Source organism: Apostichopus japonicus, chromosome 6 (assembly GCF_037975245.1).
Source record: "Apostichopus japonicus isolate 1M-3 chromosome 6, ASM3797524v1, whole genome shotgun sequence".
NCBI classification, from domain to species: domain Eukaryota; kingdom Metazoa; phylum Echinodermata; class Holothuroidea; order Aspidochirotida; family Stichopodidae; genus Apostichopus; species Apostichopus japonicus.
The window spans coordinates 4,148,368-4,170,832 of record NC_092566.1 but is presented as its reverse complement, the minus strand read 5'-3'; the positions used below and the strand labels follow the sequence as shown (position 1 = coordinate 4,170,832).

The following is a 22,465-nucleotide window of genomic DNA, read 5'->3' as shown; positions in this document are numbered from 1 at the left end:
TAGCGATTGCAAGCATGCTTAAATTTGATGAACTTTGAAGGGTCATCTCTCAAAATGATATGACAAAGACAACCTGGACTGATACAGACTGGACAATCTAATAGCTATTGAACTGTACATGGCCAAAAATCTTACCATACCCTCCACCTACCCCTCTCCATCCCACCCCCCTGCAAACAAACATAAGGTGGCCAGCCTTGTAGACACTATAGCCTCATCTAAAATATGGGATAATGCTGTATTGCTTGTGAGTTGTCTAAGATTATGGCACAGAGTAACTTTTATGGGCAAAACCAAACAACCACAAAAGTATGCTAAGCAATTTTAGCGGCAAACTGCCATCTCCTCTCCTCTCCCCCCACCCCCCCTCCTCCCTCCCTCAACCGATGACTGTAAAGAAAGCACACATATATCAATATTGTGGGAATATTCAGTGATTATGTATTTCTGTCCTAATGTTAATAGCCTTCATTGACAGGAGTAATCACCTTCTGGCTGAGAAAATGATGCCAACAAGACACCAGAGCCTTACCCGGAAAAGTTTCCAACACTTTTTGAATTTGTAGAAAATCGCTGTAACCGACCACGCCCATGTGAATCGGAGTAATAACTCAAAATTGTTCCGTTTTGACAGGTTTGTTTAGTGAGGTATTTGAAACTGTGAAAAGTTTATAAAAAAAGAAAAAAAAAATTCCCACATGCATATATTTCAACTAGTGCCCATGGATAATCTTTGACATGCATGCATTCATATTCTGCAAATTCGCTCTACAAGTAGGTTGATAACTCTTGGATACGATTGAACGAGAGATTTGCCTTCAAAAAGGCCACCTTGGGCTTCTTAAGGAAAATCTTAGCAGGCATGACAGTTGGAAAATAGAGGACAGTTTCTGGGCATGGACCTGTTTTTGCTTTCTTTCTTTTTTCCCTTTTTTCTATTTTTTTTTTTTTTTTACGTGATTTACATAGAAGGAGATAAAAGTGACAAAAACAACCTCAAGCCTGGTGAAATTTGATAAACAAGTGGATACTCAGTTCTGAATTAACTAAGAACAAAAATTATTACCCTAAGGATGAAGAATTTAAAGTTCAACCAACAGTTCCATCCAAAGTCACAATGATACTAAATTTGGTCTTTAATGATTAAATGGATAGTCCCGAAGAAACTGACATTCAAGTAATTTCCTCAAGTAATATGGAGTAGTTTTTGCATCATTTTTGCACATGGCACATCTGAAGATATTTAAATGATAATGATGGCATTTTCTACAGATCAAGTAAAGGCAACGTGTAAATCGTCGTGTGGCCAAAAATCTACAAATTCTGATATTTGGTCACCAAAGTCACTAAATAATTAAGTGCTAATATTGAAAGTTACACCATTGATCGTGAATTCGACCATATAGCGAGATCGGTGAGCGGCGTACTATAACTTGTTCCTCCATCAATAACAGTAAACAAAGCTTTAAGACTATGTCAGTATAGATGAAAGGGATCTGCATTCTTAAAGGGAACAGACAGCCATATGGTTAACTCGATCAGATATAGAGAAACAGATACATATTAAATCAACACTTCCAAAATTTCATGGTCCGATGTTCTAAAACATACAGGATTTTATACCTCCAACTGGTTGCTAGATGATACCCAATGAATAATATTTAGTGTACAAATTTGGGTAGCACTTTTCAAGTCACTGAATTGTGTGTCTTTATTTACTACTGTGGTTCCTGTGTAAAACAATGCTATTCATCTTTGGACTTGCATAGCAATTTGATCGTTTTGCATAGTAATTTGACCATTTTGCACAGTAATTAGACCATTTTGCATAGCAATTTGACCATTTTGCATAGTATATTTTTTTAAATCATATGTAATTGTTAGCTATCATATACCATTTGCCAATTGAAGATGTACCTGCAGACAATGGTGTTATTTACCAATATCCCATGCACACAGAGAGTCTGTTAACTTTGTTGTATTTTGTATTTAAAGTACCTTTTTTGCATATTTTGGTGTTGGTCAATTTTTTTACACTGCAGTACTATGTTTTAACTTAAAATCCCATAAAAGCTTGGTTTATTAATTCTATAGTCATGTTGCATAAATTGTTAATAAATAGATAAAAAATCTCTGATTTTTGTTTTTGAGTGCGGTTAATACTAACATAAAAAAGTGTGCAGGTGGTGATTTACTTCACTCATATCTCTCGACCGTCTCGAAAATTTAGGGTGGGGGGGGCGGGGTGGTAGGGAGGACTGCTAAAATGTTACCCTGTTTGGAAGAGCCTAGGTGTGGATTGCTGTGCATATGTTGCATAGGGGGTAAATTAAATATCCTCTTTGGTATTCATAAACACAGTGCCCGCCGATTAACATGTATTTGAAATGGGCAAAAAATCTAGATGAGTTTCTTAGTTTGATTAATTACAACCATTAATTTGAATAATATAATAAAATATTATAATGAATATAATAATAAGAAATTGTGAACCAAGCTTTAAGAAAAGCTGCTTTTACGCATGGTTTACTGTGATTGTAGAGAACGGCAATTTCTGAGGAATGTTTGACATACATTACTGTCTGAATCACTCTGCCGGTTTGCACGCTCGCATATATTATTTACCAGCTCTGCATCTATTAATTGATTACATTTTACAGAATTCACTCATCCCAGAAGTAGACTCTCAATGGCACAGTGAATCTGCGGGACAGTCTGAAAGATTTTTCAGCTTTCCCATAAGCGAGATAAATCAGTCATTCTTGCTGGATATTTACTTCACGTGTCAGTGTAGGTTAGACATAACTCCATTGCACATGTCAGTGTAGTAAGTTTGGTGTGTTTACAGATGAAGGAAGGTAAAAATCGGAGCTGGAAGAGGCAAGAAGGAATTTGTCAACGGAAATGTTCCACAAACGATAAAACACAATTAAAGTAAACAGGAAGAGAGAGGATAAGAAAAAGAGAAAACCATCTCCCCTCCCCCTCCTACCTCCCCTCCTCCCTCCCCCTCCTCCTCCCCCTCCTTCCAAGGAAAAAGGAAACTTAAAAGCAGAGCAAGTTTTAGGTAGAAAAGCCAGTGTTTTTAAGTCTTCAAAGAAATTTATGTTGTTGTTGATGTTATTGTTGTTGTTGATGTTATTGTTTTTCTTTGTTTCTGTTGATGATATTTATTTCTGTAAGTTTTCCTTTATATTGAATGTGTACAGATGGCAGCTTAACCCCTGTTCTGCTTGTTGTGGTGTTGAATAAAAAAAAAATAAAAAAAATATCAAATCATTAACTGCTTTTATAATATTATGGAATCATATTTTTCCTTCCATATATTTATATGACGGCTGTTATAGTGTAGCTCATCCTAGCTACTTTGAATTTAATTAGAAAAGAAGGCTTTTGATATAGTTGAATCGATCGTTTCTTCGGTCGTCATGGCAATACTTCCATTCTTCAGACGGATGCGTTTGTTCCATATATACGTCAAGCACGAACAGTTTCTATCAGTGTGGCATAGGCTGAAAGCTGCCCTCCTCATTTATTTGTTGAAAAAATAAATATTAACAGAAACAGGGAAAGTTGGATCTAGGCTGTACATTTGCTATAATTCCAAGGTTTTAAACTTTTTACTGCGTAAGTAACATTTTGTATTGATTTTGGCAAATGTCTTATACATTGCAGTAAAGATTTATTCAAACAAAACTGCAGTTTATAGACAAGTATGTATGTATTTTAGATCCTCCTGCAAGCAGGGACTCGCGAAGAAGCCTCATTGGCTTATCAAAGCCACAAGCTGACCGAAGTCAGTCTCTTACATTCATATTTAACGTCCATGATAAGGAATTGTCAATTGTCAACAACTCTGTAACTGGACGACATACATTAATCTTGGAGTGACTCGAACCGGGGACCTTATGATTGGAAGGCACCGGCGTTAACTACTGGGCTAACACTCCACTTAGAATGACATTAGAATGGACATTAGAATGCCTGACCAAGCTTTGTTTTTATATATAACTATATATATATATATAAAACTATATAACTAGATATATTTATATAACTACATATAACTCTCTATAGTTATACATATATATATATATATATCTATCTATGTATGTAGTTATAGTTATATATATATATAACTATATATAACTAGAGTTGTTTAGCATCATTATTGATCCCTAGAGTAAGGCAAAACATGTCACATGTCAACACAGGACTAGCATTGTTCGATACAGGTGGCAAAAGCCTACAAAAGGCGACCTTCCTTACCGGTTTTGAACTTCTGGACATACAATCAGTGTCCATAGCCCAGTAGGTTAGGGTGTTTATCAAGCGGGAGGCCCGGGTCAAATCCCGGTGAAGATTGGTGGAGATTGGTTTCAAATAGGGAAGCAAAAGTTATATATTGTGAAATCACAGATGTTCATATTGGAAATTTCCAACCCTTGTTTTCCTAAGTTGTTTTATGTCCTTGTAGACTATTATGAAGTCATCGACATCATGTTCAGGGGGGTTTGGAAGGTATTCAGGTATGTATCGCCATTGATAAATGTAAACCAGTAAGTTTGGGGTCTTTGAATGCAATTAGAAGTACAGTATAACTGAGAAGGATCTTCTGACGTAAAGTTAATGGTACTTTTCAAGTTGTGACTATACATAGATTGGCCAGCTTTAAATTTATGTTAAATGTTGAACTTAATATACAGTTTCTTTTGATTAGTGGAAGGGTGGTGATATATTTACTTCATTGCAAGGGAATGGTAGATTAGGTAGGACCAGGACAGTGACTCGTGGAGGGTTATTGCGGGGGGGGGGGGGGGAGAGGTGGGTGGGAGGTGGAGTGGGCAGTGCAAGAATATTAACAATTGTTTATATGCTAGGTAGATTGGAGTGTACATGCATAGGTGAGTATAGTCATTCGTAAATAACCAAACCAGTAAGTTTTGGGGTTTCCATCACAAGACTGGACACTTTTTTACATGTACGATATGTACAGTACCAACTACAGCACATGTTGTTGCACATGTGTTTGCCATCATATAATATATATCATCGCCTTTTGGTCTGTGACAATTCATTTCTGGTTTCCCGAAAGGGAAAACTATGGTATCACTCCTACTGTACATACCTTGCAAAATTGTGAGGGGGGGGGGGGGACTGCGGCTTGCAAAGTTGGCAATGACTATAACGCGGATCACAGAGTCTAATCAGGTCACAACTCCGGAGTCTATGCATGCTAAGTTCTTCAATATCGCCCTCATTAACTTGCAAAAAAACAGTTCATACAAGTGCTGTAGTTTTGATAATTTCCTTTGTAACAAAGACAAAAAGGCAGATATAAAAAAGGTTTAAAATATTTGATGTTGTTAATGGTGTTATCAATACACTAGCTCCTGATTGCATTCATGAACTAGAATTATATAACGTTTCTTGCATTTATTGTACAAACATTATGCCAAAGAATAACATTGTTTGCTGTTTGAATGCCGCTGGGTTCCTCGAAGGTGGCTAAAGACCGAAAAAAGATATAACTGCTACGTAGCTTGTGCAACTGAAGTGCGTAGGTGCCACCGTGAAAAGTTAAAGAATCACTCTGATTACAAATTTAGTTAACCATGTTTACATCTATCAGCTTGATTGGATTTCTAGATATCAATGAATTTCCGCCGATAAAACCAGCTGACCTTGAATGTCCATCGATTCATAAACAGCATCTTGTTAATAACTGTGACCACTCATCTTGTATTAAAGGTGGCAAGGTCGATAATTCCATCGGTTATGATTTTCAAAATAGCCTCAGTAAATCCTTTTTATACATAATTTGCTCTTCATTGTGATTCATTTCATTTGGTATACTTCACTGAACAACATCTTTCTGTGCTTCATATATGTATAGATATATATATATATATATGTATATATATATATATAGTTATATATATATATATATATATAAACCAAAACAATTCCTTTGCAATTACGACGGAATCGGATTAAAATAATCCGAATTTCTAAAACTTCTGCTCAATTCAGCAGAAATCAGTAAGTCGCTTCGACTTTACAACCATGCCGACAATCTTCTCTATAAAATAGTTTCAATTCCTGCTACTCCTTGTCACTTTCGGTGATCATGCACTGAAGAAGAGCTTGTTTTGCTCGAAAGCTCTGCAAAAACCAAACATTGGCTGTTTTACTTCCAATCACTTACCTAATTTAATTATTGTATCTCACTCGAGATCCAGCCTTTCTCTAAATGCAGCATAGTTGTTTAACAGTTTTTCTGTTATTCCTATATATATATATACATACATACATGTATATATATATATATACACACATACATCTATATATAAATATATATATATATATATACATACACACGTACATATATATATAAATTATACTAATGTCACCAAAATCATCAGGAATACATGAAATTTGATTCTTCAAATGAAAGCACTGCGACCATGAATGGCATGAAGCTTCCCTTAAGGAAACCATAGCTAATATATTTAAATTTAATTCAACGTTTGCACTCTGAAGCATTCAACTTGCAAAGTTAGATGGCTTGAAGGACACGCATCTCTTTATAGTAATCATTTACACCATTTGATAATTCAATGCCATTATGGTGCGCTTCTTCACATCTTTTAAGCTTAGCTTCATTCATTATTACAAAAAAATATATATAGCACTCGCTTACTATTCAGAACAACGTAGTATATCAAGTGGCGCTTTGCAACCTAACGCTACGGCAAAATTACACATTAAAAGCGGCAGAGAACCGGTGCGTCTATAAGATTCTTTTTAATCACATGGTACTAAAGGGGTGTTTTCAAAACCTGAGTTTATTCCACTCCTGTGGCCTAAGCAGTCCCGAGGAAGCCCTACTCCCAAATAATCAACTGTCAGTTTTAGGCACAACAAAGGAAGAAGAACCAGAGGATGACCTACTGTACGACCTACAGTAAGACTGTACACAGTTGATTCCCTAACTCTTAAGTAACCCCCATGATTAAAACATTGGGTGTTTGACCGTTTAAACATTTTAAAATTATATGCAGAGTAAACGGAATAATATTCTGGACTTTACAGGAAAGCCAGCGGAGGTCCCCAAGAGACTTGCTATATATACTGCTGTAGTACTTCGTTTTATTCAGTATTTAGTCTGGCAACATGTATCGCTTCACCTTACGGGATGATTACATCCGTTTATGTAATACACAAGAATATATACAGTTTTGCTTTCATATCAGACACTGTATTTAACAGTTATGACAGTCACGATAATCTCAGTAGATAACAAAAGGATTTGTATTTATGTATTAAAGGCATTGAAGACTCGTCCCAAACCGCGTGCGGCCATCTGAAAAAGTTAACTTTCCGTTGCTTGCAAGTGACGTTTTGTTCGTGTCGCTACAAAATGCAGACAGTACAGTAATGAAATGTGATACCTTGTTATCTTTAGCTGGACCTGAGATGTCCATCGCTGTATTGTTTGTACACTGTGGCTGTGGGTATTGACCGCAGCTGTATGTACTGACTGTACACTAGTGTCTAATTACCGATGGTAGCAAGCTGTGTGTGTGTGTATTTTCTGCGATCGATGGTGGTGGGTAACACTTCTGTTACACCTCATTCGAAACTAGGTCAGATTACCGGCATTAGACGTTTCTTTTTGCGCGAGTCTTCACACCCTTTAAGTAAAAGATTTACTGCCATTCATGTCGTATATTCACATTACATTTTGCTTATTTACATATTGTTAACTTTAGATTTACTTCGTTCTTCACTTACCTGTCTCATCATAACAACTGTACCCCTAGCTCTACCACGTCTACAGTGACGTGGTAACCCTGGAAACTGACCTCCCCTGCTGACCGGTCATCGTTGATCAACCTACCCCCCCCTTCTCATTCTACCACGAAAGTGTCTAGTTGTGTACTGTATAGAGCTGTTAAGATCTTTGGTAACCACTACTCTGTATTTTACCACTTCAACTTGCTTAAGTTCAAACTTACTTTCAAACTTACCTTTGATTCTCATCCGATAGATCGTAGTGTAAGTTCGATGGTTAAAGTCGTGTCTCACAAAATCAAAGTTACGCTACGCTTGATTTTAATTAAGAAATGGTTAGTGGACGAGGCTACTTTGACCTTTCATGACCCCTGTATTTTACGACTTCAGAAATCAGAAATCCACTGGAGATGCCACTGATCCCAAGCCTGCCAATAAGTATCATTTTCTTGCGAGGAGGAGGGGGAGAAAGAGGGGGCAATTTTTCAGTCTGGTAGTTATCCAGGGGTTCTCTCATTGACTTTGCCCTTATGTTTGTTTAAGTCCCAGTTGCACAAGTCGTCTTTGGGTTTGCTTGCTTGTTTTGTTTGAGCCCAAACAGTTATGACATCCCATAATTTCTTTAAGCATTTCTAACATTACATTGGCTTAATCTATGTGTGTATTGATAATTACAGTTATACTTTGGAACCTCATTGTTTCCTCAAACATTATTTGACATTCATTCATGTAACTGTACTATATATATATATATATATATATATACATATATATATATATATATATATATATATATATATATATATATACATCAAGATATATCGTGAATGTCTGAAATTTTTACATCATCTATTCAATGTTACATCATCTGACTATAAACTTGTACTTTTACATCTTCCAGTATACATCCATCTGTGTGGTAGTTTTTAAGCAAGTCGTGCTTCACTTATACTTTACGTATTCAAGTCATGCTCAACTTGTGCCACTCATATAACTTCAACCAATATATATAAAGTATATGCCCTATTCACAGACATAGAGCTCTTTGAAACTACCGGTTCGTGTACGCTAACAGCCCTTTGTTAATATCACTCTATTCCAAGCCAAGTCTTCAGATCAATAATTTATAATTTGACTTCAAAATTGAGATGCTTGCGAAAAAATTGCTGCAAAATTGGTTTTTATTGTCTGAGAAGTTCCTTGTTGGAAATATCTGTTTGAGATATAGCGCTTATATCAAAGTACAGTATTTGCCCATACGTGTGTGGCCACAGGTCTGGTGTTGGAGGTATAAAGTGGTTAAACATAAAGTGATATTGACTTACATATACTGAACGATAACAAATTGAATTCATCTTGGGTGAAAACACGTCCAAATTATGATGATAAGCATACAGGCTCGTATACAGGTCTGTATGTGACTGCATCAACTCTGTAGGTATTACACCTGCTAATATTGTACACTGAGTTTTAATGGCTTATTTGTGACAGCAAGAATGGGCACACTGTGACAGGTCACAGGTTTTATATGATTTTAGTTATATTGTAACTATAGAAAAGCAGGAAGGGGGAGGTATGTGACTGCATCAACTCTGTAGATATTTCTACTGCTAATATTGTACAGCAGAGTTTTAATTGCTCATTTCTGACAAGATGGTCACACTGTGACAGGTCATATTAGAGAAAGTTTTATTTGATTTAGTTATATTGTAACAAAAAAGGGGGGCAGGGGAGGGATATAAAATGCAAACTTTATGATAGTGGCTGAACAGATGTGCAAAGTAACAGAATCAATTTACCTATATATGATCTAATTAGTATGTAATGAAGTCCAGGGAAAGATGGAAGAAATCTAATCTTGAAACTTTCACCTGAAATAATAAAGTACAGGTAATCACTTGTCAGATGTTCTTTGTTAATATGACGAGGGACTGACTGAGGGATGTGGCAGGGGGACAGCTACGGATTGAGGTCAGAGAGAATGGAAACGTTGATGAACAGTAGCTGGTGAATCAGATATTACCTCATTTTGTGAATATGGTGGATGGACTGGTCACTGATACTATTGACGAGATATTAGCTTACGACATGTTATAGGGTTTGCAGCCTCTTGCAGCCTGGCTGCGTATGATGTTATCTTGAAATTTTATAGGGTTTGCAGCATCTTGCAGCCAGGCTGCGTATGATGTTATCTTGAAATTTTAAAGGGTTTGCAGCCTGGCTGCATATGATGTTATCTTGACATTTAATAGGGTTTGCAGCCTCTTGCAGCCAGGCTGAGTATGATGTTATCTTGACATGTTATAGGGTGTGCAGCCTCTTGCAGCCAGGCTGTCTATGATGTTATCTTGAAATTTTATAGGGTTTGCAGCCTGGCTGCATATGATGTTATCTTGACATTTAATAGGGTGTGCAGCCTCTTGCAGCCTGCCTGTGTATGATGTTATCTTGAAATTTTATAGGGTTTGCAGCCTGGCTGCATATGATGTTATCTTGACATTTAATAGGGTTTGCAACCTCTTGCAGCCTGGCTGTGTATAATGTTATCTTGAAATTTTAAAGGGTTTGCAGCCCGGCTGCATATGATGTTATCTTGACATTTAATAGGGTTTGCAGCCTCTTGCAGCCTGGCTGTGTATAATGTTATCTTGAAATGTTATAGGGTTTGCAGCCTGGCTGCATATGATGTTATCTTGACATGTCATAGGGTTTGCAGCCTGGCTGTGTATGATGTTATCTTGACATTTAATAGGGTTTGCAGCCTCTTGCAGCTAGGCTATGTGTCATGTTATCTTCACATGTTATATGGTTTGCAGCCTCTTGCAGCCAGGCTGTGTATCATGTTATCTTTTCTCACACTGTGCAGTTCCAACAGTAGGCTCTGCTTGTCCGTCAAGGTAAATTTCTGTTGTTTGCTCTTCATTTTGATGAGATGCATCAAATTTACACATATAGCTGACGGAGCACGAAAAGAAGCTCTCTCTTATTTGTGTGCATGGATGAGAAAGTTATTTTTAATTGCCTATGAAAAAAGCAAATTTATAAGGAGATATGGCGACAAGTTAATACATTGCACTGGTTTTTCAACATGTATCAACCCTGCCAAAGATTTTGAGTTTAGACAAAAAAGTAAGACTCTTAAAAAGTCGCTAGCAGCGGAGATAATGGCACTGTTTGTCATTTGCTATTGATGTGATTGCTGTTAGATCCAAGTGATATGTAAAAGAATTACACGATTCGGGTCCCGTTTTACCCGCCCCTCGGTGAGTGAACATCTTCAATCCTTTTCACACGTCAAATATCTGTTATATCTTCTCTTACCGAGGTTTCTCCCTGATCACTTTTTTTCAGCTGCGTAGGCCGATCATCAACGGACTGGAAAACGTAATGTTTAGCAATTACTGGTCCGTTTTCCCTGGAGTTTTCCTATTTTGACAGAGACAAAAAAACGAATGAAGCTGTCAATTTGGTTTGGTGGTGGGAGCACCGGGGGTATCGAAAATGTGATTAATGACAAAGTTTGAAACCCAGCCGGCGAAAATCTGTCAGAGTATTTTGGCAGAGATAACGGTTGATTTGTCACTTAAATGTTCATGTGTCCAATTACTAATGGAGTGAGTGCTTGATTGGTTGCTATGGAGGTAGCTTTGCCAGTAGCCTATACATTTCATGTTATATAAGGTGATATATATATATATATATATATAACAAAGATTCAATTGTTCACTTCCTGCTGCATGAGTGCTCAATAGGTAGATGTAGATGTAGAGCAAATAATAAAATATAATAATATCTCACACTGTTTAGTTGAAAAATCCTTTACAGTATAGGTTTACTATATATGTACTATATATTTTATATACTATATGTACTATATATATATATATATATATATATATATATATATATATAAATATATAAATATATATATATATATATATATATATATATAAATATATATATATAAATATATATATATAAATATATATATATATATATATCTAAAACTAAGAAATATCCCATACTTTTTTGTTGAAAACTCTATATGAATATATCTATTCTCCCTAACTCAAGATACGGTTGATTGAATGTAACCTGTTTTGATTATTCTGCATCTCACATCATTACTCCAGGAAGGTGGATCACAGTAGGTTGTCTGCGATGGCTTCATGGTAGATTTTCATTGAAAAAGTACCTTTTTGCCCCCAATTTTTTGCTCTTGTTGATTCATCCTTGAAATGGTGTACACTTGGATTGTTTACATAGCTGCCGTTAATGTATTCTTTAGCAAGAATGTTATTCTTGTCAGAACTGTTGTAGAAATATTGTTTTCTCTGTGGACTGATGAGTTATTAATTGTCCTAAATTATTGCAGCGTTGACATCATCTACGATACTGCTACGAGATGCATTGACGAGATATCGACCAAGTTTGAACAAATTTATGTCTTCGTCGTACAAAATGCTATGCGGAGTTGGGTTTGGACCTCAAGATTTCAGAAAAGTTTCCAACATTTTTGATAAATTAATCAACTGTATATCACTTTAAAGGGATATTTATTTGATGGATGCATCAAGCATGTTCTACATTTTCTTAACTACATTAATTTTTAATTTACGTATCGTGAACACATTAATTAACATTGAAATTTTTTTCTTAACCTGTCTCCTGTACATATTCACTCTTATCTACCTACTGTAGCTAATTATACAACTGGTAATATGCTTGCACTGCACCCCACCATTTCCCCCCTCTCCACCCTCTCCCCTTGACCTCTTCATGTAGTTGCCCTCATCCTTTCGAATCGACCATTCTGAAGACATATCATGAAAAAAATAAACATTTTCAACAATGTTTTTGTTTAAAGTTATGAATTAGGCTACGGATTGTTCCTTGGAATAATTGTAGCAGATACTTTACACAGTGTAATTAAGGTACATTCATGAACACAGCTGGGCTAAGCTAGACAAGTTTATGGTAGTTGAGATGGCTAGGAAGAATAGAAGGGTATCATGCTACACTATATGGTCCTGGAATAATATTGTAGCTGTCAATACTATATTCAATTGTTGCCTATTAGCTGCTATTAATTTTATGAAGTTTGGGTGTTTTTACTATATACAGTGAGTAATTAACCATTTCACTTGCAAGGTCCTGGAATAATATTGTAGCTGTCAATAACATATTCAATTGTTGCCTATAGCTGCTATTTATTTTTTTGAAGTTTGGGTGTTTCTACTATATACATTTTTTCTGACCGGTTTGAAGCAGTTTGTGGTTGGGATTGAACCAGGATCTTTGGGTGCATCTACTTTTTCTTTTCTTTTTCACCAGACCATTAAAAGGAAACATTTATTTTGCTTGTCTCTATAACAAGCAGGTGACTTCATAAAAAGTTAGAAGGCAAGGAATCACAAGGCCTTCTGGTTTTAGTTTACAATCATGTAAATCAAGAAATGTTTAATAATCAAGCTTGTTACCTAAGTAAGCACTCGAGTCATCAGTAATATCCTTCCCTAACAGTGGTAGGGCCAATTCTGGTCTACTGCCCTCACGTTCCATCCACTCGTTGTTAATTTGGCTAAATTTTATGATCATGCAAAATTGATTTTCTGTTCAACATTGGTTTTCTGTCTTTCATCAACAGAAACGGACTCCCGGTCCAAGTGCACAAAAGTCGCAGAAGAGGAATCGAGCCAAGGAAGATGCTCGCTCGGGCAGCATAGATTCCAAGAGATCAAGCCACGACAGGTCCAGTAGCGGTAGGTCCTCGACCAGGCAAGGAGGCAGCTCCTTCCAGTCGTCGGTGTCGTTAAAGTCCATAGAGGGCGAGATTTGCCGCATTTGTCATTGCGAAGGGGAGGAGTCCAAACCGCTTATCGAACCTTGCTTGTGCCTCGGTAGTTTAAAATTCGTCCATCAGGAATGCCTTCAGAAGTGGATTAAGAGTTCAAATACTCAGAACTGTGAACTTTGTCACTTCAATTTTGTGATGCAAAGTAAACTAAAACCACTGGGAAAGGTGAGTAAAACCCTCCTCCCCAACCCCCCACCCCCCCAGTCACCACCCCCAAAAATGGGTGTGTCTACTGGCATATCATCCGGGGTACCTGTACTGCAATTTTTCTGTATGAATGCTATGCAGTATTTCCTCTGTATAAAGTATATGAACAAACTTGAAAAGAGCAGAGAAAGTTTTGTCTAGGGATTTGAAATGACAACTTTAATACTTCTTGTAGTATTGAAGGAAATGCAATATGCTGATAAGTACATAACTTTACCAGTTTAATGTTAATAACAAGTCTGCCCAGAATGGTACACATATAATAGGCTAGCATTAGACAGACAGTGTGTCCTCTATAAGAATGTTGTGGGCCTTTGCTATTTAGTGTTGACAATTTCTTTGGAAAAATAATAGATACTCTCTCTAAGGTTTCATAATAATGCAACAGAAGACAATTTATTATTTACTGCTAACCTTCCTGTAACTGTCTCCATTAAACATGTGCATTCCAATATACCTTGCCTTCAAAAAGTGTCCAACAACAAAATTTCACCCGAATTCTTTAGAATGTGTTCTTTTTTCAGTCGGTGAAAATAAATTTTCCCTCTGAACAGCTGTCCTTTAGACGTGTCATATTAGCAATATCATTCACATTGTCTTTGTAAAATCAAAGTGGGCTATTTGTTTTCATACAATCTCTGTTTATGAGGTTCCTAAGCTATAACAAGCCTCTCCCCCCCCCCAAAAAAATATATTTAGCTCTAGGGATTAAATTATCCAATCTCCTTTTGCATATATCTATATATATATCTATATATCTATATATATATATATATATATATTTATATATATATATATATATATACTATGTATATATAATATATATCATATTTTATGTTTTTATACCTTTCTTTTCAATGAAGAAGGCTTCTCTAGCATGATAGTATTTAAAAAAAAAAAATATTCCTTTTTTAAACAATGCTAGTTCCATCCAGCTGTGGGCAGGTAATGCAATTGTCAGCTCTTAAACTCTTGTCTTGGAAAATGGCAAAGCAATTTCCGTTGAAGGAATTCCAGCAGCCAAGCTGGTGGGCATTTCTCAAGTTTATAAAAACATTCAAATGTCAACCTGTCATGATTTTGGTTCTTATGTTGACATAATTAGAGAAAATAAAGGAAGGAAAAAGTACACACACAGACACACGCATGCGCATACACGCATACACGCACATACGCACAGCAGTTAAAATCATGAATGCTTCTTCAATTTTGTGCCCCCGGACAGTAAAGAATAATAGTTGACAAGACAAGTGAGAGTGATTAAAGAATTAGAAGATGCCATACATGGCCATGTCTCATTTGATCTCGTCTTCGTATTCGCATCACCAGTTGATTGAAGATGTTATCATATACTTTTAAGAGCATAATAAATACAATCTCTTAAACATATATATTTTGCTAATTGCTAAAGTGGTTTTGTACACTGCTGGCCATTTGCGTTGTTTGCTGGTAATGAGATGGATATTCCGGTGGCTTAGATGGATCGCTTAATATAAAATGCTGTTAATTCTCTGCGTTTTATACTACTCTCCCCTCTTCACCGTCTCGACTTCTACTAGTGTACTTTCCCATCTACCTACATTAGCCTATATAATGGTATTAACTGGTAATACTGTTGTAGCATCGCCCCTCCCCCCCCATTGGGCAGTCCTCTGGGTCAACCCCCCATCGCCCTGTTCCGATCCGCGAAAAAAAAACAGTTGACAGCAAACGTGCCAAATTGTATCAGGTTTTGAGAATTAAATCAACAAGTATAGATTATAACAGGAAAGTAACGCTTTTGACGAATATTCACTTTGATGACATCACACAGAATTGTGGATTTAGTCAATCAAAAATAGGTTCCATTCAATCAAACTATATCTTGAGTTAAGGACAAGATATCGAGTTGGGATTTTCAACTAAACCGTGTGGAAATATTTTATTCACTTCACTCCTCTCTTACCTGTCTCCAAACTTCATTTGCACTTTACCATCTACCGGAAATGTTTCATCAGCACTGCGCCCTCTATTCCTCCTTCCAGGGAAACCTCCCACCATGTGTGCTCCTTCTGAATTTACCATTTCAGAAGTGAAGCTACGTGACTATTTCGCAGGATTTTCGTACATATAGGTGTTACATTCTCTGCCATCTGAATGTCCCTTGTAACATTTATATTGCTCCATCTTGTATAATGGGTTTGGATAATGCACTAACTTTGGGTCATCCTGGTTTGAAGTGTGATCCATCCACTCTAACCACTAGATATTCTTTCAAAGACCATGGGAGTAGAGAAGGAAGAGACCAAAGTCTCAAAGGGGTTAGAAAACTAGTGGTGCTTGGAGGTCTTGCCTAGAAGAATTGTCAGTTTTGTAGTTGCTATGTTAGACTGTGAGATGGAACTTTGAAAATTTCAAAATATAAAAAAAATATCGAAATTAAAATACTTTGTCGTTGATAATTCAAGTATATTTTCTCAAAGTGTTGACTTATCTTTTTCTTATTGAAAATTATGACCTTTTATACCAAAGTTTTGACTTTTTGCCACCAAATTTTTTCTCAGAATGTTGAATTGATATAAATCAAATTATCAATCAAGGGCTTAATATATTCCTCAAAATTGTTTATACTATGTATGACCATATTTTGCCAAGTGACGTTTATGAAAAAAATGCATTCCACAAAATGCTAGTGTTTCACCCAAATTACCAGGTGTATCCAAACAATCATTCCTATATTTTGCAATTTATTTCCTCTGATTTGATTTGATTTTATTCAGCAAATTATCATTCTTCATCTACATACAAAGAATTGCACATATAGAGAAACATTTAAAATACAAGATGGAAATATACTTAAATGCATCAAAAAGAAAATAACATGCCAAGGATAAACCCTTTAAGCTAAAAGCTTATTTCCAAAGGGGTCCTTAGACTGGTTGGTTTATTGAGGAGGAGTTCTCATGGAACATAGCTGGCGCTTCATAGGCTCGTTAAAACACTTACAAATTGCTGCTCTAAATGCCACATTTGTTTGAAGTTCTAAATTTTACCCTCGGTGAGAATTAAAACAGAAAAAGAAATTACAATAAATGTAATTCATTAATGTCAATTAATACAGTTATTACGATTCTCAGATAACTATAGATATCGGTGAGGGCTGACTTAAATTCTAATACAGTATAACAAGACCATATCCTCGTTTGATGCATTTAGTATACTATAGATAACTATAGATATCGGTGAGGGCTGAGTTAAATTCTAATACAGTATAACCAGACCATATCATCCTTAGATGCATTTAGTAACTATAGATAACTATAGATATCGGTGAGGGCTGCCTTAAATTCTAATACAGTATAACCAGGCCATATCCTCGTTTGATGCATTTAGTAACTATAGATAACTATAGATATCGGTGAGGGTTGAGTTAAATTCTAATACAAGTATAACCAGACCATATCATCCTTTGATGCATTTAGTAACTATAGATAACTATAGATATCGGTGAGGGTTGAGTTAAATTCTAATACAAGTATAACCAGACCATATCATCCTTTGATGCATTTAGTAACTATAGATAACTATAGATATCGGTGAGGGCTGAGTTAAATTCTAATACAAGTATAACCAGACCATATCATCCTTTGATGCATTTAGTAACTATAGATAACTATAGATATCGGTGAGGACTGAGTTAAATTCTAATACAAGTATAACCAGGCCATATCATACTTTGATGCATTTAGTAAAGTACTCACAGAGCATATATCTTGACCTAGTTTTACTAGCGCTAATGGTAATCAAGTGCACATTTAGTGCTTTGAAATTACTTACATATCATTTCACAAACCGTTTTTAGGTCCTCTCTTCATCCTTTTACGACGGTTTCTGTGGCAACGAAATCAGAGATGTATAACTTTTCTATCAACTCCTATAGAAATCGTTAGGATAATTTGACTATTTGCTCCACATTTCCCTCGTTTTTTTGTGTGTGTTTTTTTGTGTGTGCATGTATTTCTCGGGTTTGGTTTGATTTGATTGTTAATACTATTCAGGTTATTCTAGTCAGGTTTCTACAGCAGTTGTCTAGGGAAAAAAAGAGATGCATTCATGGACTGAAATGCCGGATATTTGTAATTTACAAGCTTAAACTGTAAAACTGTACTTAAATTTCATGTTTTGTTTTATTGGCCTGATTTTATCAGTTATGGGATAATTTGTCTAACTGTTGAGATTTTTGTGATTAGCATTAAAGATTGATGTTAATAAGAAAGGTTAAATAATTAATCATATTTATCTCACACAGAACTTCCCCTCCCCTTTTTTTGGCTCACAAATTGAATGTATGATTTTTAATGGATCATTATTTTGCATATACTGTATATATTATCTTTGTGATAGTTATACTAATTTGTTTTGTCATCACAACATTAGCACTATAGCTCTTCCATGTCCAGAGTGAACTGGTAAACTTTTAAGCAGTGTACACCCTTAGCGACACCCTTGTCAACAACTCTGTAACTGGACGACATACATTAACCTGGGAGTAATCCAAAAATTATGATTGGAAGGCACCGGTGTTAACCACTGAACTAACACTCCAGTTAATTATATACATAATATATAATTTAATATAAAATTGAGATAATGTAAAAGATAAAAGTAATAATAAATTAGTGAAATGAATCCAGCCCCATGCCTTCTATTACTTAAATAGCTTAGCTTGTTCTGTATTTGTAAATTATGTAACAGCGTATGGCACTCAAATTCTATGAGTAAAGTAGACTCTTTTGTAATAGCTTGTCATAAAAAAAAATTATTGATATATGCACTTAACCTTCAGAAAGCCCTGTCAGTTTTCAGATCAATTATATATCTGGTAAATTTTTACTAAAAATGCAAAAAAAAAGCAATACTTCCATAGCTCACAAGATTTGCACCTCCTTATAAGGCATGGCATAATTCCATCATAAAACTACTAGTGGGCTGTGAAAGTTTGTTTCTACCATTGAATGATCAGGTTTATAATTACTAGCTGGTTGAACAGTTAACTTATCTTTGCCATTTCAGTGTAAGTTATGAAAGAAGATACAGTACATGCTTTGAGTGAATTATTTATGATTGTATTTAATATGAAATATTGGAATCTTTAATAATTCTGAACTTTTCTTAATAATCTTATGAAATACTTTACGTCTGTATAATCGCTTAAAAATGGATTTTTTACAGACAATATAGAATGTCTCTTGAAGAGAAAAATATATCCAGACTGTGAGTTTTAAACCCCATCTAGATGTGGTGGATTGAATGTGACGTATTTTGACTGGATAGAAGCTCTCACTTACTCCAGGAAGTTGTCCGCAGTGGTCGTTCTATATTATATAGTATGACAAAACAGTGACCACTGACTTACCGAAATCAATGACTCCTAGTGACCAAATAGTATGACAAAATAGTGACCACTGACTGACCAAAATCAATGACTCGTAGTGACCAAATAGTATGACAAAATAGTGACCACTGACTGACCGAAATGATAGAATCATAGACATTTAGGGAAAGAAGAAAAGGAAGGCCAAGCAGAGAGGAAGACTAAACACATTTAAATTTTGATTCCTTAGACTTATAATCAGATTATTAAATTTCATTGTTATAAATAATATCGTTATTACAGTGTTTCTGTTTGATTTTCTACGATATCAAATTCTCTTCTCCATTTCATGAAAACAACTCTGCGATGATGGAGATCATCTTATCGTAAAAAAAGCAACCTTTGTTCAAGTTTCTTCCAGAATTAACGTTTTAGAGATTACATGATTTACAGTACTGTCAAATTGTGCCTTAAAATCCCCTCTATTTTTCTGCTACCGACTATATGCATGTATGATGCTGTTTTTTCCCTATATCTAATACATTATTGATGACTATTCTTGTTAGAAGATCTCTGGTTCTTTGGTTATATATGTTTGCAGCTATTACAAAGATCTGTAATCAATCAATCAATGTTTTTTGATGGTTTACTTGTCATCAGTCAGATCTCTATAGCAGTTAATGTACAATATATAAATATAAAAATATATATATATAAATATAAATATATATATATATATATATATATATATATATATATATAGGCTATATATATATATATATTACGTTTTCATTTATTTATATATATAAATAAATGAAAACGTAATATATATATGTATATATTTATATATATATATATATATATATATATATATATATATATATATATATATATATATATAGATATGTATATATTTATATATTTACAGTGATATACATGATAATCACCATCGCCTCAAGTAACCCTTTAATGTGAATTGCTCTATATACATAACAAAGTTTGATAGAATTCTATCAACTTGGTCCAAAACAGGTCAGTTTTTTAGAACAAGGTTTTTTTGCAGGATGAAACATGAGACCATTCTTTTTATCGGCTTCACCTTGTGTGCATTGCATCCATTAAGTATGCTAGTGTTATTGATATATTGATAGTCTTGTTATTGTAAATTACATTAATAGTCTGAGTCATGCTTCTGAGAAGCTGAATTAATGAGCTGTGTGCTAAACTAGGTAGTTCAGTCGCTTTGATCAATGAGCCGCAAATTTATAATAACGTAGAGTTGAATATCCCTTACAACAGAAGGTGGTTATTAAATAATATGTATATACCCAGTGTTTGTAGAAATTGATTTTAAAAATTGCCAGAAACTTATCAAAACATGTTTGCCTTGTTTGGACTTGAGTACTTATGCTGTCAATTATGCTGAGATCTCTCTGTAAACCAAGTAGTTTCCACAAAATAATTAAATGTGCTGATAATATGTCAACAATTTGCAGCAAGATGACAAAATGATGATCATTTATCAAATGTCATCTGTTTAAAAATTCGCACCCAAATGCATAAATTGATCACTTTACATGTTTCACTAATTCAGCATTTGGCAAGAAAGTGACGAATATAATAATTATGCTCATCATAAGTCCATCATTTCAATAATTTGTCAAAAAAATGAAGAACTGATCACTAATTAATCTCGTCAATTCTAACATTTTGCAATAAAATGTTTAATTATGCTCACAGCAGTTTTTTTTTTGTCATTTTGACATTCTGTAGCAAATTGATGAACAGCTGCAAAATTTCAGAGAAAGATCTTAATATTTTGAGCATATCTGAAAGTTTCCATACTGAAGGCCAAATGGTCTGTAATTAATGTATGATCTTACCTTATTCAGATAATGTTAGACATAACTACGACTCTATACAAACACAAGGAAAAAACTTCAATGTTTAAATTTTCAACCATGTATGGATGTCTCATTAAAATTTAATTTGCATAATTCGTACATACAGAGCACCACACAATGTTTGCCATTTGATCAAATTTTTACCTATAGGGTACATCAAAAGTTTGGACAAGGAACCGGGACAAGACAGACTTTGGCTTCAAGGTTTAATTTCACATACATGAAACTAAGACAAGAAAGCTGATTATATTTTCTGATATAGATTTAGTTTTCTCTAAACTTTTTAAATTGATTTCATCAACTGATTGGATGCATTCTACTCCTCCCCACTCTCCTGACTACTGCATTCAGCAAATATGCACTTTCCTGTTTACGTACTACCTAGTACAAAAAAGTGCACTGCCTCCCTTCACCCCCCCCCCGCACCTCCCCTCCTTGGCCAAACTTTTGGGTCAATTCCCTCGTTCTCCTCCTTCCGAATCTACCATTGTAAAAACAATCACTAGATACTGTTGATACCAGTGTTAATTTTCTGTCTCTGCGATTTCGTCATTTTTGTTTAATACAATTTGGTAAAAATTTCATGAATTTCAGCTGAACTAATGAATGCACCATGTCGATATTATATCCTTACAAATTCTGGATGTTTTTTATGTAGAATTTCCCTTTTTTTAAAACAAGAATCCCCAAAAATAGGTTAATTTATTATTGATTCCATCTCCTCATGAGGTTTCTATTGTTATTCTTCCATTTCGTGAATATTAATGAAGATACAAATAATTGTCACAGTCGGATACAGTCGGATACAGAGTGGATACACAGTCGGATACAGAGTGAGTTAACAGAGATTTGAGCCTTGCACGTGGATCAGACAGTTGTGCTTAAATTACCAACTGCTTGGTCACGTGACTGAACGTACGTTTTATTTTTTCAAATGTTCCGTACATGGTGCAAAACCTGAAAATTGACTGAATTCTTTGATCGATATATTTCAAATTTTACATATATAGCTTTGTCATGATTCTTAAAGCTGTGTTATGAAATGAACTTGCTAGCATTTTTTGTGGTGTCATTAAACAATGACTCTTATTATAAGGAAAAAAGATCATTTTTCTCAAAGTATGATTTTGATCGGTTATTATTTTATGTAGTTTGACCACTCTGGCAACAGGAAAGATATAAGATGAATATCTAGTTATATACTTAGTATTAAAGTGGTTTACAAATGATGTCCAAAAAGAACAAAGGACAGGATTAAAATTGCTATAAGATTTAAAATAATAATTTATAAATGGCATATATTGCATGCCAACTGGTTGTGTCTATATCCTCAATGACAGTTATACA

At 35.0% G+C, this 22,465-nt stretch overlaps 1 protein-coding gene across 3 annotated transcripts in view; it reads left to right on the top strand.

Moving 5' to 3' along the window:
• The window catches only part of LOC139968722 (E3 ubiquitin-protein ligase MARCHF8-like), a 78,937-nt gene that overhangs the window by 43,103 nt on the left and 13,369 nt on the right, over positions 1-22,465 (top strand). For all 3 annotated transcript variants that reach the window (XM_071973032.1, XM_071973034.1, XM_071973033.1), the window contains exon 3: positions 13,445-13,819. In XM_071973032.1, the coding sequence (XP_071829133.1) occupies positions 13,445-13,819 (375 nt within the window). The remainder of the gene's footprint in view (positions 1-13,444; positions 13,820-22,465) is intronic.